Below are 26,995 nucleotides of genomic sequence, written 5' to 3' on the forward strand. Positions count from 1 at the left end.
CTAAAGCTAGTCCAAGAAGGCGCAGTTGAACTTCCTAATATTCCAATATTATACCATAGGGCTTGTAGATCAGACTTCACTCACAAAAACCACCTAGCTACTTTGACCAATGCAGCTAGAAGTTCTTCAGTTGATACTGGCGATGCGGTGCGACGGCGATCATCACGGGAAGAGACAGGATCAACTTCAACGGTCTACGATGATAAATGCATTTTTTGCCAGCGTGCTTCAAAATTCATAAAAGGCAGTCGTACCCGTGAAACAGTTGTCTTGGCTGTTGAACTTCGAGCAGATAAGACAATAAGAGATGCTGCGACAGCTCGCAATGATGAGAGAGTTTTGGCATTGACTACACGAGATATGGTTGCAGCTGAGGCTCACTACCACTTCTCCTGCTATAGAAACTACACACGGCCCCAAAAACCTCAAGTAGAAACTGACATTGAAGATAATATCGAGAAAAAAGAAATGATACGATGTATATTCAATTTCATTCGCACTGACTTGTTCTTGAACCCGAGGATTGTTCCAATAGTTGATGTTGCAACAGATATCCTGTCTTCAGATACATTTTCAGTTGATGTTCGTGACTCCATCAAGAAGAATCTGCAGCGCACATTACAAAGAGAGTTTGGAGAATCGCTCATCTTCTTCAATGTGAAACACCGTGTATACTTGATGCCCGATAATCTGACAAAGCGAGAGATTGCTGCAGAGTGCGTAAACCTGAAAGCAGAAGTGAAAGCATTTGAACGAACGGACGGTGAAAGTAACATTGTGCGTGCAGCTACTTCACTGCGACACCAGATCAAAGATGCTCATTACAATGAACGTTGGCCGCCTCAGCCAGCAGAACTCACTTCAGATTACGTGAAGATACCAGATTCTCTTCGTGTATTTCTGCATACTTTGATTTGCGGGAGTGGGGGTAGCTCTGCGCGTGCCGACACACTGGTATGGTCGATGGCTCAAGATATCATCAATGCTGTACACCGGGGTACCATCAGAACATCGAAGCATGTCCTACTTCCGTGGGTCATGAAAACGCTCACCGGTAATACAGAGGTCATCAGAATATTGAATCGACTCGGGCACGGATGTTTGTACACAGTTCTGGAAGAAATTGAGACAGCGCTATGCATAGACAAATTAGCAAGTGTGGAGAAAGATACAGTACCACTTCCGTCACATGTGCACCCTTCGGTCCCGACTGTATTAGCATTCGATAACATCGACAGGCTAGAGGAATCGCTGAGTGGTGGCGGAACATCGCATCGCGTCAACGGTATCATCGTCCAACCGAAGTCGCAGTCGTGTTTGCCGCCCCAACCTCCATCGGCAGTATCCAAAGCAGATAAGAAGCGATCTATCCCGTCATCCAGCGATTTAGTTCCAATATACAGCGGTGGGAAACGAGAGGGCCCACCTGCAATCAAGCCTGCAGATCTTTCTGACACTCTTGCAGGCGCAACATCCCTTGCGCAGCGCCGAAATCACGTATGGATTATGACTCGCATGCTGGAACCATGCGACCAGACAATCAGTTCGTGGACTGGTTTCAACATCATGACTAGAGATCGTGTTCAGGTGACGGAAGATGTAGTTGGCTACCTGCCGACTATAAACGCGCCTGCCACAGATATGGCAACAGTGCAAGAAATCCTCAGAGAAGCTCTGAACATCATGTCATCACTTCAGCTTGAGCGTATACCGGTGGTGCTAGACCAGGCACTATTTGCTAAGGCGACCGAAATAGCATGGAAAGATGTCGATCGATATGGAAGAATCGTGCTCATGATGGGGAACTTCCATACCATCTGTAACTTCATGTCGAGCATTGGGAAAATGTTTGGAGATGCAGGCCTTCGGGATGTAGCTGTTGAGTCAGGAGTAATCGCTGAAGGTTCCATCAACAGGGTTCTGGAAGGCAAGCAATACAACCGTGCTGTGCGACTCCACAAGTTGATGTACGAGGCACTAATGCGCATCATTTGGAAGGGCTTCCAGGTGTGGATAGAAAGCAATCATCCTGACAAGGAACCCCAGATTCGAAGCACTGACCTCAAAATTCGCAGCATCAAGGAGGATGTTTGCCACGAGACTCTCGCTGCTGCTCTCGATGATGATTCATGTGTACAGAGCTTTGACATGTTCGCGAAATACCTACATTTTCTGCGAACCAAACATGGAGACCTGGCTCGCTTCTGGATGATGTATATTGATATGGTAGAGACCCTGCTGGGGTTGATTCGTGCGGATAGAGAAGGCGACTGGATGCTTCACTTGGCTTGTGTCAGAAGAGTGATCCCTTGGTGTTTCGCAATGAACAAGGTGAACTATGCTAGATATCTACCAGTGTACTATGCACAGATGACGCAACTCCACGAAACATGCCCCGAGTTGTACAGGCATTTCAATCAAGGCTACTTCTCCGTACAGCTTAGACCAGGGAATCCATTTGCCAGAATCGCTGTTGATCAGACAACAGAAGAAACAGTAAACAAAGATACGCAAACAGCTGGAGGAACACGAGGTTTTAGTCTTCGACAAGGGGCTGTGTCACGATACTATCTAACTGCAGAAAATCGGGCTACTGCACTGAGGCAACTACGAGAAACTATCCTTGTGAATGGCAGCGACACATCTCACGCCAAGCACCCTGACTTGTCTACTTCTCGCATCAAACGTGATGAGTCTGGCGTCACAGCTATCTGTGATCTACTGGAAAATGACTGGACCAATCCATTCGCCGATGATCCGTCATGTCTTCTCAGTATATCTACCGGAGCGGCTGCGAGGGAGGACGTTTCTAATGACCTACTCAACACCCTGCAAAAGGGGGAAGCGGCGTATCAAAGCTTCCAGAAACGTCTTGAAGAGGGAACAGGCTTTCATGACACATTGAACAAGCTAAACTTGAAGACCTTTGGTAAGATCAAGCAGAAAGTTGTGAAGGGCACAAACAAGGAGATCGTCCTGAGAGCTGACAGGCAACTGTTTGCCACCATGGTACTCATCGCCAAGACAAGGAACCTCGACATGCAACTTGTCCTTTGTCACCCACTAGGGCCGTTACCATGGTCTTTGGCAAACGTTGATGGGTCAATGAAAAAAACGAACAAAGCTGCACTTGCGAAACACATGGAAGGTCTTGTGGAACCAGCCGAGAACGTTGACAAGCGAAGTGCAACAATAATTGATGCGATGGCTCTCATACAAAAGATGCATGGCGAGAACGACACGTTCGAAGAACTATCTGACCGCATCCTTGCTGCAGCGCTTCACGCTGGTCAAGGCAGTGAGCGCATCGATGTTGTCTTTGACACATACACAGAAGAATCCATCAAAGCAGCTGAGCGTGTGAACCGCGGTTCAAATGAAGGCATCAGTTTCAGCGAGATCAGACCCGCACACAAAATCATGAACTGGCGGCGTCTCCTTGCTTGCAGCCAGACAAAGGAGAAACTGGTTGTGTTTCTGGCGGAGTCGTGGAAACATGAAACAAATCGCGAAAAGCTAGGCAACAGAACACTGTATGTCACCTGTGGTGAAAAATGTCTGGTACTGACCCGCGATAGGTGGAAGTTGGTGCAAGCACTCGAATGTAGCCACGAGGAAGCAGACACGCGTATGTTTCTCCACGCAAAGCACGCCGCTACCCACTACAAGACGATCATCTTAGTGGCAGATGACACCGACGTTCTGATCATCAGTCTTCATCTCAGCAGAACCATCGATAGTCAGCTCTTCATCAGACGAGGAACAAAGGTTCGAGTCAGAATGATCGACGTTGGAAAGTTGGCTGCGGTATTGGGGTCTGGAGTTTGCAGTGCATTGCCAGGGCTTCATGCATGGAGCGGGTGTGACACTGTGAGTGCTCTGGCTAGCCAAGGAAAGATAAAGGCTTTGAAGCTTGTGCAAGCGAATGAGCTGTATCTTCAAGCATTCACAGATCTGGGATCTTCGTGGAATGTACCAACAGACGTCTTCAATAGCATTCAGGCCTTCACGTGTCAGCTGTACGCCAAGAACACGAAGATCGTCGGTGTTAATTCGCTCCGTTATCACATGTTCTGTGCAAAGAAGGGCCAGATCGAATCTGGACAATTGCCGCCTTGTGAAGACTCCTTGATGCAGCATACGCTTAGGGCCAACTATCAGGCGGCTATCTGGCGACGCAGCCTTGAAAACCTACCAGACGTCCCAACACCATCAGCAGGACATGGTTGGGAACTCGATGATGGCGGTTCGCTCACAATCCGATGGATGGCGGGTCTACCAGCTCCAGATGTCGTCTTGAATCTCATCTCATGCACATGCAGAAGGACGTGTCGACCGTCAGATTGCTCCTGCATACTGAATGGGTTGAAGTGCACTGTTGTGTGTAAGCTGCAGGGATGCTCCAACATGGTGCAGGATGATGCTATCGTGGCTCAGGATGCCAATGACTCTGATGGCGACTCTGATGATTAACTTTGTGTGCACTGTATATTGTATAGCATATGTTGTTCTCTATTATAATGCAGGCCAAATTGCCTGAAAATCTTTATAGACAGATAAACGGTTTAGCAAAATGTATAATTTGGAAGATCATACCGGTGTTATTTGACTAAAACATGACATGTTCAATGATACCTCCGCTTGCTTATTAGGAGTATACATCGTATGGTGTTAAAATCAGCTCCATACGTCTTTCCAAACTCTAGTAATGAATAATTAATATAATTGGCGGCCATTTTGAAATCCAAGATGGCCACCAAAGTGCAGATTTCCTATGTAACAATTTCCGCCTGCTTATTAGATATCGTATGGTGTTAAAATCCTCTCCGTACGACATTCCTAACTTGCGTTATCGTCAGAATAGATAATGCCAGCGGCGGCCTAAGTCATTTTATGCCTCTTTACATTTATTTGTTGTAAACTCGTGGTGGATGATATGTTTTAGTTTTTGAGTTATTTTTATAGACAGATAAACGGTGTAGCACAATGCATAATTTGGAAAATCATACCAGTGTTGTTTCACTAAAAAAAGTACAAGTCTAATAATAAAATATTGAAAAATATATGATTTTTTTTCGATAATTGATTTTTATAATAAATTAATCTAAAACAAAATGCTTCATATTATTTTTTATTTAGACGGTACACATCGGACGTATATTTAGTCGTCAACCGCACATCGATAGCTAGTATAGAAGTCCAGATACACGTGCAACAATGTACCCCACCAAATGGGCATTTTCGAGCTGGGTGGTTTCAAAGATGGCGTCCATCCGGGCACTAAGCTACCGTTCTCAGATGTCCATCACACCTTTTCTGACACTTGAGACATTGGTCTAATGGAAAATCATAATGAGAATTACTCCCCCCGCCGGAGCATTACTTTTGGTCTGGCTCAAGGACTAGTTGGAGCTCGCTCCTTTTTGCTGGGTGGATTCACGCTAGCCTGCTGTGGGACCTCGTGGTGATCGGTGCTTGGTGCGTGGTGCTCGGTGCTGAGAGGCCTTGTGGGACTTGTAGCGAGGGACCTCATGGTGTGCGATCGGGCCGGACGGGGCGGTGTTGGACGGCAACCACCAAGACGACAAAGACAAGATAAGGCCGCATCCGCGAATACACTCGACATAAAAGACGTGTTTCTTTCGTATTTGATCCCCCTCGTCTTGTGTTTGAGGTCTGGTGTGCAGGATCCTGATTTAGGATATTCATTACCGGCGCGTATTTTCCTGTCCCTGCCTGTTATTGAATAAACCCTTGTATTATTTTGCATCCCCATTCAAACCTGTGCCGCTTGAGTTAATTTCCTTCCAGGACCGGAGCTACGCCGGCGTGCTGCAGTTAAGTGCTTTCGCCGCAACGTTCATTTCCCTTCTTCCTCCCGCGCGGCCATAGCCGAATCCGTGTTTGGGTAGTTGCCTCCAATAAGACCGTTTAGGCTATCCGCGACTCAATGTTAATCGTATATGCATGACAATATTAAATTAAGGTGTAAATGGTGATTTTTTTGGTAGGTGGGGTAGAGTGTGGGAGTTGTAGTTGTACACAACACACAACACAACATGCATTTTAAGGCCATTTTCCCTGCTAGAGCGGGGGTTAGCCTTGCGGTCCACATGACAATCTTCTCCATCTTGCCCTATTTTCTGCATCTCTCCTTGTTAACCCCCTTGCCCGCATTTCTTCTTCCACCATCTTTAGCCACGTCTTTCTCAGTCTTCCCCGTCCTCTACCTCCTTCTACATTCATTTCCATCACTCTTCTCAACCAGTCACTTTCATCCTTCCTCAACACATGACCAAACCATCTCAACCTGTTCCTCTTCACAGCATCAATCACAGGCTCTATTCCTATCATCTTTCGCAATTCATCATTTGACTTCCTCTCTCTCAACGATACTCCGCACATCCATCGAACCATTCGCATTTCCACCCTTTCCAACCTTCGTTGCTGCTCTACGTTCATTACCCATGTCTCGGTCCCATAAATCATAACACATCTCACACATGCAGCATACACCTTTCCCTTCAGCTTCAACGACACTCCCCTCCTCATCAGCACGCCACTCAGTTCCCGAAACTTCTTCCATGCACATCTCACTCAAGCAACCGTTGCCGAGTCTGATTCACTTTCTCCATTCAGCATGTCTCCGAGGTAGCAAAATGTTTTCACACCTTCCAGCTTCACGCCGTCTCCAAGATCCAACTCAACATTTCCTCCATCTGCAGCTCCCTCTGTGCACACCTTACATTTGAATGTAGCAGCCACACTGGTTAATGACCCTCTCAGACCACTACATTTTTGATGAACCCACTCAGCGCACATTGTACATTGAATGGAGTTCACTCCAACACCCTTCCTGCACACAGCACAGGGCCACTTCCCAGTTACTTCCACCTCACCACATGCTTTACCACTTGCCATCACCTTCGTCTTTCCGATATTCACCTTCAGACCTTTTGTCTCCATACATTCCTTCCACTTGTTCATCTTTTCCTTCAGTCCATCCATACTTTCCGCAATCAACACCAGATCATCTGCATACAACAACTCCCATGGTAAACCCTCCTTTACGTTCTGAGCCAGCACCTCCATCACAGCTACAAATAGTAGTGGACTTTGTACCGACCCCTGATGCACTCCCACCTTCACCTCAAACGCACCACTGTTCCCGTCCTTCGTCCTTACAGCTGTGCGTGCTCTTTTGAACATTGCCATCACTACTCTGATCAACCATTCCTCCACTCCTAACTTCCTCAATGCCCATGTCAATACTTCGCGTGGAACCCCATCGAATGCTTTCTCCAGATCAACAAACCCAAGAAACAACTTCTTCCTCTTCTCCATGTACTTCTCCTGCAACTGCCTCACAATAAAAAGCGCGTCTGTCGTTCCTCTTCCTGGCATAAATCCAAACTGCATTTCGTCGATCTTCACTTTCTTCCTTATCCTCCTCTCCAACACCCTTTCCAATACCTTCATGCCATGCTCCAATAACTTTATCGCTCGGTACGAGCCACACTCCAGAGGGTCACCTTTCCCCTTGTATAGAGGGACGAGGGTACTCAGTTCCCAATCCACTGGAATGCGGCCTTCTTTCACCACCAGATTACAGATCTCTGTCATTCTCTTCACACCCCAACTTCCTGCTGCCTTCAACATATCTCCCACAACTCCCGCCGGCCCTCCTGATTTTCTACTCTTCATTGCTTTTATCGCTTCCTCAACTTCCTTCTCAGTTATCTTCTCTGCCGGTCCTAAAACTGGGTTACTCTCTGTGCTGCCATCCCATTCATTCTCTGTATTCAACAGCATTTCCATATATCTTTTCCATCTTCCTTTAATTCCATCTGGGTCCACAACGATTTGTCCCACTTCATCCTTCAAGCAACTCACCCCCATCACATCACACCTCTCTTTCGCTATCTGCTTTGCGATCCTGAATACTGCTCTCTGACCCTCTTCCGAATCCAAGCGTTCTCCGAACATTTTCCTGCATGCCTCCTGCGCCTTTGCTACCTCTTTCTTTGCAGCCTTCTTGCCTGCCTTATAACTTTCATGCTCTGCTGTTTCTGCTCCCATACCCTTCGCCTTCTGCCATTCCTTGAACTTCTTCCTCTTCTCATCAATCCTCTTTCCAACTTAATCATCCCACCACCATGATTCCGAGTGCCTCCGTGGTCCTTTTGTCCATCCACATACCTCACCAACGTCTCCCAACAGACGAGCTTTCATTGACATCCAACCACTTTCAAGCTCAACCACATCATCCTCTACCCTACTCAGCCTCTCTTTTAATGTCTCCCTTACTGTCACCTCTTTCAACCTCCACACGTTCATTCTCGGTTGGTACTTCACCCGCCGAACTCTCCTCGCACCTTTCACCCTTATGTCGCAGACAACCAAGTGGTGCTGTGAAACAGCCTCCTCCCCCGGGATCACCTTTGTGTCCTGGGGGTGCCCCCTATCTCGCCTACGCACCATCAGGTAGTCAACGGTTGTTGTCGACCCACCTGACGTGTATGTAACAAGCTTATAATCCTCTTTCTGGAACTGAGTATTACAAATCAACAAATCAGCTCCATCAGCAAACTCCAAAATCCTTTCACCTTCTCCATTTCTCACACCATATCCGTAACCCCCATGAACTCCCTCAAAACCATCCATACTCCTTCCCACATGTCCATTTAGGTCTCCTCCTACCACAACCAACAACTTCCTCATCTTTCACGTTTTCCATCAGCTTCTCTATCGCACACCAGAACTTGTCCTTCTCTTCATCACTCCGACCAACCTGCAGAGCATATCCCGAGATGACGTTCACCAAGAGCTTTCCAATCATCATTTTCACCATCATCAACCTATCACTCACTCTAGTCACACTCACCACACTGTCTACAAACTCCTCAGAAAACAGGACACCAACACCATTCATGCCCTCCAGGCACCCTTGCCACACAAACTTGTATTTCTGTCCCTGCCTACCCTTCACCATTCTGACACCACTTCCCTTCCATCTCGTCTCTTGCACACAACATATGTCCACTCTTCTTCTGACCAATACTTCCACCACTTCTCCTGATCTCCCTGTCATTGTCCCTACATTCCATGTCCCAAACCTCAGAAACCGATCTCCACTTCGGGCTGTACCCTGCCCATATGTCGTTGTAATTGTCATGGTTCTCTGTTTGAGGCAATGTTTTTATGGCCGGATGCCCTTCCTGACGCCAACCCTCTTAGTCGTCTCTTACGACACGCAGGGATGCGGTGTACCTATTCTAATCCAGGCTACACACTGAGAAACGTTTAAAACATGGAAATTCTGTGGGGTGTGGGGGGCATCACGGCTGCGGGGGCCCCGTCAGCACCACGCCACGGCGGCCCGGTCAGCACCACACCACGTCGGCCCGGTCAGCACCACACCACGTCGGCCCGGTCAGCACCACACCACGTCGGCCCGTTCAGCACCACACCACGTCGGCCCGGTCAGCACCACACCACGTCGGCCCGGTCAGCACCACACCACGTCGGCCCGGTCAGCACCACACCACGTCGGCCCGGTCAGCACCACACCACGTCGGCCCGGTCAGCACCACACCACGTCGGCCCGGTCAGCACCACACCACGGCAGCCCGGTCAGCACCACACCATGTCGGCCCGGTCGGCCCAAAGCCTGGCGCAAAGTCCAAGGACATCAGCACGTCATCCGAAAACAGCTCCGGTTGGTGCGAACCACTCGGTCAATGGCGCGAACCAGGTCCCGACACGCCCTTGCTCGCTTGGCCCCGATGAAGGCCTCGCTGGGTGTTCTCCAAACAGGGGCAAAATCGCCCAAGCCGCGCTGGATTTCGGCAGCAGAAGCCTTGCTCGCTCGGCCCCGATGAAGGCCTCGTTGGGTGTTCTCCAAACAGGGGCAGAATCGCCCAAGCCGCGCTGGATTTCGGCAGCGGAACCTTGCTCGCTCGGCCCCGATGAAGGCCTCGCTGGGTGTTCTCCAAACAGGGGCAAAATCGCCCAAGCAAAATTGGAATCTCCCGCGATGAAGCTAACTTCAAGGGCCTCTCACTCACTCACCACAGGCAGGTTGGTGGTCTTTCCGTCTTCTACCGACTCCTCTCTGGCCTTGCCCCCCCAGCTCTCTCTGGGCTCTGTCCCTCAAATATTCCTACAGGTCACACAAGATCTGCCTGCAACCCTCGTATGGTCAAACTGCCAAAATCAAGACTCTCTGCTCACCTTCACTCCTCTTTTCTCCCGCCTCTGGAACAAACTCCCTCACTCTCTTCAATCCCACTCCACCCTCCAGGTCTTTAAAACAGCTGTTCACCACCATCTCTTATCTTCCCCCATCCAAAACCTTGATCTTTTCTACCCCCGCTAATTTCACCCCAGTTTCACTTTTTTGAAATACCAACTTCTGTCCTGGAAGTCCTTGGTGTCCTTGTGTTTTATACTTCTTCCTCCCCCCCCCCCCCCTTCCCACGCCTCCTCCCCCCAAGCCCTCTCCCTTCCACACATCTCCCTGCTCTCAAATGTTGTGTTTGCGTGCTTCCCCTTCTCTCCCCATCTTGTTTTCCACTCCCTCTTTTTATATATTTTGTTTGTCTGGTTGATTTGTCTGTGAAGTAAATGTTAGCTCTTTCACGAGCCTCGATTCAGTATACAAAAGAAAAAAGAAAAAAAAAGAAAAAAAATCCACGCTGGATTTCGGCAGGTGCCTTGCTTGCTCGGCCCCGATGAAGGCCTCGCTGGGTGTTCTCCAAACAGGGGCAGAATCGCCCAAGCCGCGCTGGATTTCAGCGGCGGAAAGCAGCCACGAAGCGACGATATTCGGTCGGGCTGTAATGCGAACACCACGGCGGCCCGGTCAGCACCACACCCTTGGAAAGGACTTCGATGCTGTGGAGAGATCGAAGCAAGCCTCCTTGCTCGAGCGGAAGCGGAGGCGAAACTCTTGAGCGGAAGCGAAAGCGGAGTTGTACCTGTACACTAATTGAAAAATTGGAGTCAACATGAAAATGTCTATTGGAGCAATCTTGTTGACATGGAAAAAGGGGAGGGAACGTGAAAATCACTTGACATGCTCTGCCAAGTGACCTTTCCTTTCCCCCTGCCAAAGATCTGAAAAAATAATTTGTCCATTCTTCAGAAGATGTGGGTTATGTGCTGGACCTGGTGATCTACTAGTCATCAAATACAATAACCTAACCTGTGCTAACCCAGTACAAATCACTAATTTGCTTAATGACAATCAGTAGATCAATAGATAATGATGAAAGCAATAATGTAAAAACCATAACAGTGTTGCTTTGTATTTTGCTTTACACACCGCTCCCTCCCTATTCAATCTTCAGAGGCTGCATGATGTCATTGCAGGGATGGAAGGGTGCTGATGACGTGCGCAGAAAGGGAGTACTCAGTATTCACTCCGTTCGTTACTTGCAAAAATCGAAGATATTTCAAGCATATTGGTTGGTCTTGCATGTCATTTTGTCTGCCTGTCTGTCTGCCTGTTTGTCAATCGCCTACATGTCCCAATTTTAAACCAATCTTTATGAAACTTCACCAAATGGTAGAGTTGGTCATAAGGAAGAGGCCTATTGATTGAGGTCAAAAGGTCAACTGAGGCCAAAGGTCAACAACTTGGGTGGAGTTTCTAAAATCCTCAATGTTCATCTGATTGACTTCAAATTAAAAAGGATTTGCACATCAGACTGAATTCAACCACCAATTATTTTTGAGGTCAACATAGGCCAAAGGTCAACAACTAATTTTCGGGATTTCGAAAGTATCGTGCTATGCACGACATATTTCTTGTTTGTTTGTTTTTGCATCTGGGCGATATCTCAGCCTTTCACTCTCTCATCGCAGGCAGGTTGGCGGTCTTTCTGTCTTCTACCGACTCCTCTCCAGCCTAGCGCCCCCTGCCATGTTTGTGCTGTTCTCCAAATGTTCCTGCAGGACGCACAAGATCTGCCAGCAGCCCCCTTCCGGTGCAACAACAAAAATCATGACTCTCTGCTCACCTTCACCCTTTCATTCCTTTTTTTTCCCACCTCTGGAACAAACTCCCACACTCTCTTCAATCCCACTCCCACACCCCAGGCCTTCAAAACAGCTGTTCACCACCATCTCTTATCTTCCCCCATTCAAAACCTTGATCTTTTCTACCCCCGTTAATCCACCCAAAATCCACTTCCTTCAAATTCCAATTTATTTCCTGAAAGTCCTTGTAGTGTCCATCTTGTTTATCCACTGTACAATCTTATTTATCCTGTGTACCTGGCCCAAGCCCTCTCCCTTCCACAGATCTCCAGAAGTCACTGTACCCTACCTATTGTGCTTCCCTCTCTCTCCCCCCCTCCCTTTATTATAGGTTCCCTGTGTTAGCTCTTACATGAGTCTTGACTTGGCATACAAAAAAAAAAAATCCTTTGAGCTGGGAAGCTGACATTTGGGCACAATAGCGAGCACGTGCTTTGGCAAAAATTGTATTTTTTTTTTTTGGATTTATCAATTAATTGATTAATTATATTATCCATTTATTAAGTACTTATTTATTTTCTTTCTCATCTGGGCAATATCTCAGGCACATTTTGAGCTAGGAAGTTGAAGCTGATAGTTGGCCATGATAGTGACTGATATTTGAACTACTTTCTGCGCATGCGCGTCAAGCATTCTGGTGAGGATTACGTCACTTTGAAAGTCACGTATTTTGAGAGTCACGTATTGTGAAACTAACCCGAAGCAAATGAGTGGGTCAAGCTCCAATTACATTGAGGCATATTGCCCATGATCCACATGGATAAATAACCCTAATGTGTGGTTGGTTTAGTCAATAAATAGCCTTAAAACAAAAACTCCTGTCCAGCACCAGTATTGAAATAATATTTTGTAAATTTACATTATAACTGCACAAAACCCTTTGTCGGTCAGTAATGGTTAAAGGAAAGTCCTCCTCTCCTCTGCCATTGTGCCAAGTGGATCCCAATGCTTTACAATATAAAAAGACTTATCTGAACCTGTCCGAGAGGGTCAGGCCAAGTTAACTTGGCAATGGGCATTTGGCAAAAAAAAATTCTCACTATGGTCATCAATTTTGACATTGACGATACCAATCCAAAAGTTATTCTGTGGTATGTGTATGTGAAAAATAAGACAGATAATCAACAAGTCCATGGCTCTGACATAAAAAGTCAATGATTAACAATGACAGAACTTCGATACTTTTTTTTAAAACGAAAATTTAAACCTATATTTAAGCACAGTGCTTTCACAAGATTTGTGACTGCATTATCACTATCATTAAATTGTGAGGCAACAATCTTAGTAACAAGTACTCGTACATTCAGGTGCCAATGGACCACTTACCTTCTGCACTAGGAGCTTCTTACTCATAGTCACACACTTGTTGAGACGCTCCTTGAACCGCTCCATCATTCTCTGCTGCTCCTCGATCTGTCGCCGTAACTCACAGTTTGTCTGCACCAAACATTCAAACAGTATCCCCTCAAACACCCACACTAGTATCTACGTCAATGAACAGACACAATGTTTGATCCAAAACAGTTAACACCAATTCATGCCACCTTGTTAACACGGCACTGTGACACCAATTACCATAAAGGTATATTCATAATATTCTGGTAGTCTGACGCAAAATAGAAGGATGAGACTAAGAGGATTTAGCAAGCTGTATCAATCACATCACTAGAAGGATGTCACACATCACAAAATGAAACAGATAAATAAATCAAATTACCTCGGCAGAAAAAGCTCTAGAATGAGTTTTAGTGCAATGTAGGTTAAACTTCTGCACAATAAATTGTATTATTATATTAATTTCGAAACGTTATGGAGAAGCAATGTGAATGCTGGAAACAGCAAACATCAAATTCTTATACGCGGAAAAGGTAAAATAAGACCGACAATCCAACAATGGTGTGGCCGAGGTTGTTGAAGCGGAAAGCATGACCTGGGTGGGCATACCAGTTAGCAAATAATGTAAGTATTATATTTTTAGACTTCAGGCATGGACAGCCGGTTTGTGAATGACTTGGGTAAAAAAAACGGTGAATCTAAACGATGAACCAGTAAATTAAACATTCCTGTGCCATCTTCAGTCAAACGTCAGACATTGACAGCAGGTTTGTGAAGGCCTTGGACAAGATACGTACCCAGTATGAATATTGCTATATCCAGTCAATGGCAAAACTGCAAATGGGGAATCCACGAATGGCATGGATGGAAACCTTACGTCATTCCCTCATTCTGCTTTAAACTCAATATCTCAATAATCTCATCCCAAGCAGCATCATTCATCCTTTCAATCACAAATTAATACTATGGTATCAATATATCAAAATATAATGATAAATCACGATTGTAGTGAGATATTATGAAACCAGTGAACCGTCGTCATATGTTCACTTCCAGATTCAGAATTCAAAGTCCGTGTCGATCGCATTTCAAAATCATAATTGTATTGAGGAATTTCTGAAACTTCCTACCTACCTTACGACACCTGCTGGGAACCCAAAACATTCCACAGAAAGTTATTATATTTCCTTTTCGTAAAATATGCAACTGTAATGGTTACAAAATGCTGTCCCCTCTGTCATGTGACCAGAACCTCAGCTTTGATTGGTGAATGTTTGTGGGGACATACGGACAGACAAACGCTGGTCTAGACGGCATTGCCCTACGGGCTACACCGTAAAAATGCAATATTTTGTACAAGAAACAACAAGGCAAATAAACTCCATGTTAAGGTCCATGCAGAACATAAATATGGTGAAGGATTATGATGATAAACATTATCCCTGGGTAATGGTTTCAAATTGACAATATAAAAGGCTTTGATAAATCTTGCATGCGCACGCATCCGATGGATGATGCCTTTCTGCCACATAATGGCAGAATGAGCTAATTGATGTGCTTCTCTCGTCTTTGGCTCGTTTTCAGGCATTCGTCTTGCAATATCCTATCTTCTTCTGAAGGATCTCTGACGTGTATCGCATGTGAAATTGGCAATAGCACTTGCTGTCAGTTCTTGTCTGGTGACAGCACGAATAGTGGCATCGCAGTTTGCGATCTTAATCTCCACTCTCTACTTGCTACAGGCATCTAACCCTCCTTGCATTATGCTCTCCAATAATCTCTTTTCTGAGCTGCATGGAAAAAGCTGCATTCAGTCACATTTAACTCCTGCAGGTCTTGTCACAATGTCTCTCCATCCCATCTTCGTTCCATGTGCCAGGCAGCGATTAAGCTTACAGATTTCTCTCATTTATCTTAGTCCCAACTCCAAACAACAGAACACTAAGCACTACTGCACAATAATCGTCTTTTCCTCTTCAAGGAACGATCCAAAATAACAAGGTTGTTCCACAAGGTATTTACTTGCACCTTAAAGTAGCATTTTCGGGCTCATTATACACTTAAACACACACATTTCATATACCATGACTTGAATATATCTGACATTTTATTGGAGCAAAATGAAGAAAAAAAAATTCAAAGTTAAATAATTAAGAATTCTGTTGTGTCCATGGATATCACTAACATTTAGGATTGAAGTGTCATGAGATTTTATGCAAAACATTCCTAATGCAAGGAAATGCATGGTAGTTGTGTAGGGGTAGTTGTGCACCTTCATGTTCTATAGAAGCTAAATTGACCGCCGTCTTAAAGCATGCTGGATGCATGTACTTTGAAAATGATGCCATCGATTCAAGTTGAAAACTAGAAAGTGTGTGTATATGTGTATGTACATATTGTTACATTTATGGGGGTAGGCAAAAGAATACCGTAGGAAAGGTAGAATTGTATAAGAAATAGCATGGGCCGTGTAACGTGTAGGCGCATTTCAATGTACACAAGTAGGGAAAATGTAGCTCAAGGTTGTTTAAATGTGCATCATATGAGGGATGATGCTGTGTTAATTACTAGTAGGGGTTAAGGTTAGTTTTCCCCTGTGCATCACACCCTCTAATTTTCCCGATCGTTTTTGCTGACACGGCCAGCCATGTAAAACAACCACTAGCCAAGCCAAGCAGGAGTCGGCCGAACGAAGCCCACCCCCATGGACCTAATACGGCAAAAGACCTGCCCAGAAGAGGTGGAGGATCAGTGGGCGGAGAGGAAGGCTGGCGGGCCATGCCCCGAGGGATGTGATTGGCTCTCGCGGGGTGGAAGAGGAGTGTGCTTCTTCTGCAGGGTCTGACAAGAAGGCTGCACATGTTTGGTGTTGGAGGGAGAGCGTTTTTTCTGCACCGACCGGGAGGAGGGTTTGACTGTGGTGCTCTTCGGGGGAGATGGGGGCTGTGCTCTCCTTCCCTCACAGTGGCAACAATAAAAGAATAAAAGAAAGAGGACCGTCTTCACCACTTGCCTCACGGCTCTGGGCGCCTTCGTCGCAATCGCCATCGCCATCTTTTGCTGAGCTCCCGCATGTGGGGCTTCGGGTTTCGACGGCTGCCAACCTCCAAAAAGACTCAGTGGGCCAAAGCTAAGTGCTGGCAAAGGGATTGTATTTTTATTGTATTTCTCCACCTGTGTTGTATTCGTGACTGTGTGGAGGTACCTCAAAATAAAATTTATTTTACCTCAGCATTTATTTTCATCCGCACCGTATTTTGTTATTAAATCATAATTGTTGCAATTTTATTTGCTGATGGAGCTGATTTGTTGATTTGTAATACTCAGTTCCAGAAAGGGGATAATAAGCTTGTTACATACACGTCAGGTGGGTCTACGACAACCGTTGACTACCTGATGGTGCGTAGGCGAGATAGGGGGTACCTCCGGGACACAAAGGTGATCCCGGGGGAGGAGGCTGTTTCACAGCACCACTTGGTTGTCTGCGACATAAGGGTGAAAGGTGCGAAGAGAGCTCGGCGGGTGAAGTACCAACCGAGAATGAAGGTGTGGAGGTTGAAAGAGGTGACAGTAAGGGAGGCATTAAAAGAGAGGCTGAGTAGGGTAAAGGATGATGTGGTTGAGCTTGAACGTGGTTGGATGTCAATGAAAGATAGTCTGTTGGGAACCGTTGGTGAGGTATGTGGATGGACAAAAGGACCACCGAGGCACTCGGAAACATGGTGGTGGGATGATGAAGTTGGAAAGAGGATTGACGAGAAGAGGAAAAAGTTCAAGGAGTGGCAGAAGGCGAAGGGTACGGGAGCAGAAAAAGCAGAGCATTAAAGTTATAAAGCAGCCAAGAAGGCTGCAAAGAAAGACGTAGCAAAGGTGCAGGAGGCATTTTGGAAAATGTTCGGAGAACGCTTGGATTAGGAAGAGTGTCAGAGCGGTATTCAGGATTGCAAAGCAGATAGAGAAAAAAAAGAGGTGTGATGTGAAGGGGGTGAGGTGCTTGACGGATGAAGTGGGACAAATCGTTGTGGACCCAGATGGAATTAAAGGAAGATGGAAAAGATATATGGAAATGCTGTTGAATACAGAGAATGAATGGGACGGCAACATAGAGGGTAACCCAGTTTTAGGACCGGCAGAGAAGACAACTGAGAAGGAAGTTGAGGAAGCGATAAAAGCAATAAAAAAAAAAAAAAAAAAAAAAAAAACCGATAAAAGCAATGAAGAGTAGAAAAGTGGGAGGGCCGACGGGAGTTGTGGGAGATATGTTGAAGGCAGCAGGAAGTTGGGGTGTGAAGAGAATGACAGAGATCTGTAATCTGGTGGTGAAAGAAGGCCGCATTCCAGTGGATTGGGAACTGAGTACCCTCGTCCCTCTATACAAGGGGAAAGGTGACCCTCTGGAGTGTGGTTCGTACCGAGCGATAAAGTTATTGGAGCATGGAATGAAGGTATTGGAAAGGGTGTTGGAGAGGAGGATAAGGAAGAAGGTGAAGATCGATGAAATGCAGTTTGGATTTATGCCAGGAAGAGGAACGACAGAAGCGCTCTTTATTGTGAGGCAGTTGCAGGAGAAGAACATGGAGAAGAGGAAGAAGTTGTTTCTTGGGTTTGTTGATCTGGAGAAAGCATTCGATAGACTTCCACACGAAGCATTGACATGGGCATTGAGGAAGTTAGAAGTGGAGGAATGGTTGATCAGAGTAGTGATGGCAATGTACAAAAGAGCGCGCACAACTGCAAAGACAAAGGACGGGAACAGTGGTGAGTTTGAGGTGAAGGTGGGAGTGCATCAGGGGTCGGTACTAAGTCCACTACTATTTGTAGCTGTGATGGAGGTGCTGGCTCAGAGCGTAAAGGAGGGTTTAACGTGGGAGTTGTTGTATGCAGATGATTTGGTGTTGATTGCGGAAAGTATGGATGGACTGAAGGAAAAGATGAACAAGTGGAAGGAATGTACGGAGACAAAAGGTCTGAAGGTGAATATAGGAAAGACGAAGGTGATGGCAAGTGGTAAAGCATGTGGTGAGGTGGAAAGAACTGGGAAGTGGCCATGTGCTGTGTGCAGGAAGGGTGTCGGAGTGAACTCCATTCAATGTACAATGTGCGCTGAGTGGGTTCATCAAAAATGTAGTGGTCTGAGAGGGTCATTAACCAGTGTGGCAGCTACATTCAAATGTAAGGTGTGCACAGAGGGAGCTGCAGATGGAGGAAATGTCGAGTTGGATCTTGGAGACGGCGTGCAACTGGAAGGTGTGAAAACATTTTGCTACCTCAGAGACATGCTGAATGGAGAAGGTGGATCCGACTCGGCAACGGTTGCTAGAGTGAGATGTGCATGGAAGAAGTTTCGGGAACTGAGTGGCGTGCTGATGAGGGGGGGAGTGTCGTTGAAGCTGAAGGGAAAGGTGTATGCTGCATGTGTGAGAAGTGTTATGATTTATGGGAGCGAGACGGGTCATGAATGTAGAGCAGCAACGAAGGCTGGAAAGGGTGGAAATGCGAATGGTTAGGTGGATGTGCGGAGTATCATTGAGAGAGAGGAAGACAAATGATGAAATGCGAAAGATGATGGGAATAGAGCCTGTGATTGATGCTGTGAAGAGGAACAGGTTGAGATGGTTTGGTCATGTGTTGAGGAAGGATGAAAGTGACTGGTTGAGAAGAGTGATGGAAATGAATGTAGAAGGAAGTAGAGGACGGGGAAGACCGAGAAAGACTTTGCTGAAGATGGTGGAAGAAGAAATGCGGCAAGGGGGTTAACAAGGAGAGATGCAGAAAATAAGGCAAAATGGAGAAGATCGTCATGGGGACCGCAAGGCTAACCCCCGCTCTAGCAGGGAAAATGGCCTTAAAATGCATGTTGTTGTTGTTTCGTTGTTGTTGTCGTTTCGTTGTTGTTGCAATTTTATTGTCGTGTTTGCGTGTTATGTGGTTTCAGAATAAACCCGTGCGTTTCATTTAATTAAACGCCTCGCAACTCTTCCATCCTGCATACGCAAAAACAACCGGAGTAGCGGCTGAAACCCCAATCCTATCCAGGTTCCTTCTAATGACTCCATCTTTGCTCTTTGCCTCTTCTCGTTCCTTCTGATACTCCAATGCAGTATTTCGTTTTCCTTTTCATTTGCAACATCATAATCTTCATCTCCATGTCTGTCTGTCCACGTGTATGCCTGTTCCTCTCTCTCCCTCACCCTCTCTCGCTCTCCTCCTTCTCCTCTCTTTCACTCTCCTATTCTCTCCCTCCGCCTCTCTCCTCCTCCTCCTCTCTGCCTCTCTCCTCCTCTCTGCCTCTCTCCTCCTCCTCCTCTCTGCCTCTCTCCTCCTCCTCTCTCCTCCTCCTCCTCTCTGCCTCTCTCCTCCTCCTCCTCTCTGCCTCTCTCCTCATCCTCCTCTCTCCTCCTCCTCCTCTCTCCTCCTTTCTGCCTCTCTGCCTGTGTCCTCCTCTCTGCCTCTCTCCTCCTCTCTGCCTCTCTCCTCCTCTCTGCCTCTCTCCTCCTCTCTGCCCCTTTTCTCCTCCTCTCTGCTTCTCCTCTTCCTCCCTCCCTCCTCTCTTCCTCCCCTCCCTCCTCTCTTCCTCTTTCCTCCCCTCTATCCTTCTTTCCTCCCCTCTCCCTATCTCTGTGTTTCCGTTTTTGTGGGTGTGTCGATGTGTGTGTGTGTGTGGCGATGTGTCGATGTGTCGATGTGTGTGTGTGTGTGTGTGTGTGTGTGTGTGTGTGTGTCGATGTGTGTGTGTGTGTGTGTGTGTGTGTGTGTGTGTGTGTGTGTGTGTGTGTGTGTGTGTCGATGTGTGTGTGTGTGTGTGTGTGTGTGTGTCACCCTAAGTTATCTTATCTCTGGAAATTTTCACTGATTATTCTCCTCTTCGTATTGTTCTCATTTAATAAAGAGGGAAAAGTCTCAATCTCACTCTCTTGCACTCCAATAAGTGGTTACAAAAAAGCATGGCATACATCTGTGTAACACGTGCAATACAGGTAATCTCAAATTTGTGAACAATAACAAAGACAAATGAAAAAATACAATGGAAATAATTATTTTTAAAAAATTATGGAGTGCAAAAATTAAAAATTAAAAAAGCAATTCTCTATTCCTTCATCACAAACCTGAGACCCACAAATCAACATGCTTCATTTCAATAACGAAGGATTTTTCATAGAAAAACACCAGAAAGATGTGAGAACCAAGGAAAACGTTTCAAATCTTACCCGTAAGAGGTCATCTATTCGACCCTCCTTTTTCTCCAGATCAGAACTTTTGCTGCTCTCCAAAGCCTTTATATTTTCCATCGTCATATCAGTCTGATGGGAGCAGAGCAAACAACCTGCACTGATCAACATGTTTTGCAACTTTCCACATACTCACGAACATATAGGATTCTCATTGCCTTAAACAAGCACAGTATAACCATTCGGTGCAAGGAAGAGATTCCTGAAGATGAACTCAAAGTCAAGCAAAATTCCTCAGCTTGAAAGACCAATTACACTGGTCAACAAATTTTTTAAAGTTTTATGGTTCTAGTACATTTTGAGGTAATTCTAACCAACATGAACCTGTCGATTTCGATTATGATATCCAATTATAACTAGCACATCCAGTTTTTGAGAACCAGTATGTGAGTCAGGTTCACTATGTTAACAAATATAATTTCGTTCAAAATTTTGGTAGATTAGCAAAACTATACATTTTTGGAATATTCAGAGCATGAGGAATCCAAAAATTAATGTTTACATTTGCGTAGACACCTTTGCGAAAATGACACTCAGGACAGTGATGAGGATAGTCAGGTTCACTATGTTAACAAATATAATTTCTTTCAAAATTTTGGGATGAGCAAACCTGTACATTTTTGGAATCTTCAGAGCATGGAGAATCTGAAAATCAATGTTGGCATTTGCACAGACACCTGCATGGCCGCCATTTTGGATTTTGAAAATGGCCGCCATAAAACACATATTTTGCACGATCTCGGCTTCTAGTCAACCTAGAGACTTAATTAAATATGCTAATCCTATGTTTTCTGGGTCAAGGAATCCAATAAAGGCCTCAAAATAGTGCTCAGGATTATAGAAAAGCAACAAACAAAGGTAATTGAAAACCATTGTCTTTATATTTGTGATATAACTGTATTACATAATACATGATATTGCAAGTCCTTTGAAGTTATAGGTTGTTATAGGAAGTTATAGGTAGTATCAGATTGAACTATAAGTCCTATACACAGGATCTACGAGGTCTATACCGTTCAGGAATATGCTTTTACAGATCTTCATCACTGTCCTGAGTGTCATTTTCGCAAAGGTGTCTACGCAAATGTAAACATTAATTTTTGGATTCCTCATGCTCTGAATATTCCAAAAATGTATAGTTTTGCTAATCTACCAAAATTTTGAACGAAAAAACATAGTGAACCTCACTATACCACCTTTAGAGGCCATTTTTCCCCGCAAGCGGGGGTTGGCCTTTTTCGGGAACTGTGGTTGTTGTTTTTCGGTCCCCTTTTTGGAGCAATGTTTTACGGCCGGATGCCCTTCCTGACGCCAACCCTTTTTGCCGCCTTTAACGACAAGCAGGGAATTACCAGTGAACTGGTACTCAATTAGCCGACCTCGGAAGGATGACAGGCTGAGTCAACCCCCCTGGCGTTAATTCAGCGATTGACCGGGATTCGAACCCAGGATCCTAGGATCCTAAGCCGGCACCCTAGCCGCTAGCCCAACACCAGGGACTTTGAAGGGACAACACCAGGGACACTATACCATAGGAATATCAGCCACAGCCGAAATTCGGGTCAGATTTTCCCACAATCAAGCAGATATATGTATATATGTATGTATGTAAATATATGTATGTATGTAAATATATATATGTATGTATGTAAATATATATATATATATATATTTATTTATTTATTTATTATTTTTTTGTTACTATTATTACTTCTTATTTTGTGTATATGAGTGAGTGGGTGAGGGTGTGTGTTTTTGCATGAATTAATTTTTGCATGAGTGTGTTTTTGTGTGTTGTGTGGTGTATGATGTAAGTGTAGGTGGTTGTTTGGTTGGTGTTCTGTATGTATGTGTGTGTATGGGTGTGTTTGTGTGTGTATGAATGATCTGGTGTGTTTTGTTGGTGAGTGGTGAAGGGTATAAAGGTGGGTGTTTGAGTATTCCACCATGTTTGTTTGGTGTTGTGGATTCTGGATGTGGAGGTGGTGTTGTTGTTGTCGTTGTTGTTGTTCGCACTGGCTGGGGGTGGGGGTATGTACGCATCCAGATGCAGTTGCTGCATGTGGATGTGTACATGCCCCTGCTGGCCCACCTTAGCTGACCGTATCGAGGTTGAAGGGCCAAAACGGGATGATGCTGAGGACCTCGACTGAGGACCCGGTCAGTGCGGCACACTTGTGACCAGGTGTGTTTTGAACTTATATATATATATATATATATATATATAGGTCCGAATATATCTGACTGTCAAATGTACCGTTCGTTACCGTCCTTTTGAGGAGAAAGTGTCATGGACAGACCAGCTTTTTCTCAAATCAACATGTTTTCATGGTAATTAATAGTTGACTTGAATAGCTTTTTCCAGACATGGTCAATAACCTCAACTTCTGCAGTATTCATAAAAAATGAACACATAATAAATGTCAATGTCCCATACGTTATCTCTATGTGTTGTGTTGAAAAAAAACCTTCCTTACCCACACACAGCATAGCCACTATCTTAACACAATAAAATTTATTAACAGTATAGGTCCTAATTTCATATAAAGCATGTACAGATACTGCTGATGCATTTTCAATTTTATTGACCTGTGTCACACAATGGTCGCACTCTACTGTGGATATGCCCATATATATATATATATATATATATATATATATATATATATATATATATATATATATAAAATAGATGGGTGCTGAAGGTTATCCATACAAAAAACAAAGGAAAATATGTGTAAAAAGTAAAGTATTGTCAGATTTTGTATATATCTAGTACATATTGTTATGTCGGGGGGTAAAGGAATATCTCGAGCCAGGTAGATCTGTATAGGTAGGTATTCGACTGTCGCGATAGGGAATCTACCTTGTAATAAGTTCTGTGTTTTTAGGCGGTTTGTCGGGATAAGAGTATACCTGTGAACATACAAGGATGTTCGGGTGTTAAATAGTGTCGGGAATAAGATAACACCCCTTGTGTGTCAGACCTGGTAATCATTCCTTTGTCCCTTATGGCAATGCATACCCATATAAACACTTAGGTAGGCCCTTAGTGCAACATTAATTAATTCCCCTCCCTCACCACAACGACTTTGGAAAACAGGCAGAAAGCCAGGCCGGGGAACCGATGATGGGGCCTAGCAACCAGCCTCGTGGCAGGCTGGGAGCCATGCCCAGGGGGATTGTTGACTGGGCAGGGAGAGGAGCGAGCAATACCAGTGCAGGAGACACTAGGCCAATGAGAGGGTGCCAGCAAACAGAACATTGGAGGAGAGTGGATGAAGGTGATAAAAGGGCGCGCCGCATGACATTTTGGGTCTTCGCTGGTCTCTTGGCACGGCACGACGCTCTTCCTCTTCGCTCTGGGCTTCCTCGCTTGTCTCTTGTCTCTGTGCTTCCCTTCTTGGTCTTGAGAGGTCCTGGTGGTCGTAGGTTCGCCATCTGCGTGGTGCTTGGAGCTTTTGGAGCTTGGAGTGGTGCTGGGGCCTCGTGTGCGAACGACTCGGAGCTTGGAGCCAGACGGGGCCGCATTGAACGACAGACAGATAAGGCCACACCCACAGAACATTTTACAAGTACACGACAAGACATTTCTTTTCGTAATTCATTTGCCCCTGTCTCGTTTCTGAGGTGAGGTGTGTGGGATCCCAATCTAGGCTCATTAATTATTCATCGTCGCGTTTCATTGTTGCGGGTTCCATCAAATAAATCATTATTTTTGTACATTAAATCTTGTTTTGTTCGAGTTCATTAATTTCCTGCAGGATCGGAGCTGCTGTCGGATCGCTCTAGGTAAGCGCTCCCGCTTCTTCCTCTTCCCTTCTTCTTCCCCTCCCTCAAGAGAGCAAAATCCGTGTTTGATCGTCGCCTCTGTTAAAGCCGTTCTGGTCTTCCGCGGACCCTGGTGTTAACCTCGAGGGATTCGCACGACAATATATATATATAAATATATAAGTATATATATATATACATTATATACATACATATATACATATATACATATATACACACACACACACACACACACACACACACACACACACACACACACACACACACACACACACACACACACACACACACACACACACACACACACACACACACACACACACATATATATATATATATATATATACATATATATATATATATACACACATACTGTTGCGGATTTGAGAATCCTGCACTTTGGTGATTGTTTTTAAATATCACCCTCTGTAAATAATGTAATAATTCCTTGTAAATACCTCCATTAATTGTAAAGATCAAAGGTCGTCCCTTAGTTAGTCCATCGCACACACGTAGAGAACCATAGGACCTTCTCAATAGTTATATCGTTATTACATGTCTCAGGTAAGGCTCTGTTTCCACTAGTTCATCTGGCGTTACACCGAATCAAATAAGATAGTTCCCCTTTTAGGTTTCCCCCAAATCGTCTTCTCAAAGTGCAAGTGACAGTTGGGCTATTTTCGGCGGCGTTGGCCGCCGTTGCATTGGGCGGTTTTCATTACCATCATTTTCACCCCAAGACTCCATCGCACACGAGGCCAAGGAAGGGGCAGGAGCCGCCGGATCACAGGCGTGGCACCACCTCGTCATCAAAGGTGGAGCCAAAGAGCCCTTGCCCACCAATCAGCGCCGAGGTGAGCAAAAAACCGGAGGCGTGGCATAGGAGTTGGCGGATGATCGCGCCATGCGCAATATAAGCGCGCACGCAAGCCTTTTCGCAGCAGATGCGTGACCCAGCTGAAGCAGACAAGAGAGAAAGAGACGTGAGGGGGTGCTCATATTGCGGCAATAGACCGATACCCTCTAGGGCCCTATTGTCGCCGGTTGTGGAGGCGCAGAGCTGCCGGCTGCTGTTCACTTCGAGCCCGGAACGTGAACCTCGACGGTGTGCATTTGCCCGGACCTTCCTGCCCTGCCATCGGCTTGGACCTTCTCCTCCCTCCAGTGATTCCTGCCTTTAAATTCCCCATTAGTGTACGTGAGTTTGTTTTGTGTGTCTTGTCCCTGGGTATAAGTAAGCCTGTATAGTTAAGTTGCACTGTGTCTATCTGCCTGTAAATTACTTTATTTCCTTTCTTCTCCTTTAGTTTTGTATAGTAATAATAAATATTTGTTCTTCCTTACCTTTGCCTTCTTTCATTCACATCCGATCGCTTTAGTGATTTCCCAATTGAGTTCCTGTGGTGCGATTTCGGCCAAAGCTCCGCAATCGGGTTCGTGATTGTTAAATGGCTCGCGCCGCAGTTCGCTTCGCTCGGCGCAACCAATCAAATTACACTGCGGCACGGGCGGGGGGTGTTTCCTTGCGTCCCGGAAGGCGCCGGTACTTAGGTCATCGGACGGATAGGCCTAATACCCTACCCAGCGCTGACCGGGCGTGACGTCATACCCTCAGGGTCGGCGACGGCCAGTATAAAGGACAAGGGGTTAACCCCCCTTGGCAAGGGGAGCGCCGTCTTCCCAGATCCGTAACAATTGGTGTCGGGGAGTGAGATTCGGACCCGAAGTGCGCTTAACGCACTCAAAATTACGAGCGGCCGAAATTGTAATAACATCTAAATTTAAGTCATGCCATGGATAATCAAGGCGACCGGATGCCGGTAGGGGAGTTAGAAGAGGAGTTAGAAGCAGCCCAGGACCACAAAGAGGTGGGAGTAATGCGGGAGGAAAGCAATACGCATTGGGTAGCGGAGGTTTCAGGCGCACAAGATGGCGGCCTCGCGCACAAGGTTTCAGGCGCACAAAATGGCGGCGCCTCACACGTGGCTGAAGCAGCCGAGCCCGCGGCACTGGTGAAATTGGACCTCTTCATGGCGCAGATGATGGGGTTTATGGCAAAAATGGCTGAAAAATCCAGCAGAGAAATGGAACAAATGATGGAAAGGAATAGTGAGCAATTGGGAAATCAAATTGGGGGATTAGAAAATCAAATCGGGGAAATGGGAAATGATTGGAAAAGCAAATTAGGGGGGTTGGGAAGCAAATTGGAGCAAATCGGTAAAGTTGGGGACAGAATGGGTGATCGCATACAAAAATGTGGGGAGAGCGCACAAAAATGTGGGGACACCATGGGGCGCATGTTGAGCAGGAGGGGCACATCGGCGCATGACGCAGTAAAGCGGGTTGAGAAGCGCTGGTTGAGCGAGGCGGAGCAAAGCGCGGTTAAATTGACGGGTATAGAGATCGCGACCCGGGGTTTGGGGAAGCCGGCGACCGCTGAGGTAGAAGAGGGAATTTTAATAAAGCCAGCGGTCGTCGAGGTGAATAAAGAAAAAGTAGTTGGAATTAAAATGGAAGCGACGGCAGAGATAGGAATGAAATCAGGGAGAAATGGATTGTGCAAAAAGTAGTTGGAATTGAAATGGAAGAGACGGCAG

At 45.7% G+C, this 26,995-nt stretch overlaps 1 protein-coding gene across 1 annotated transcript in view; it reads right to left on the bottom strand.

The window, feature by feature from the left end:
* LOC137433891 (serine/threonine-protein kinase tousled-like 2) overlaps positions 1 to 26,995 on the bottom strand; it is a gene marked incomplete in the record, with an annotated part of 278,139 nt that overhangs the window by 118,711 nt on the left and 132,433 nt on the right. The window contains 2 exon segments of the mRNA XM_078785945.1: positions 13,369 to 13,479; positions 20,586 to 20,678. Of these exon segments, the coding sequence (XP_078642071.1) occupies positions 13,369 to 13,479; positions 20,586 to 20,678 (204 nt within the window).

The sequence above is a fragment of the Myxine glutinosa genome, chromosome 10 (assembly GCF_964187855.1).
Source record: "Myxine glutinosa chromosome 10, kmMyxGlut1.1, whole genome shotgun sequence".
Taxonomy (NCBI): Eukaryota; Metazoa; Chordata; class Myxini; order Myxiniformes; family Myxinidae; genus Myxine; species Myxine glutinosa.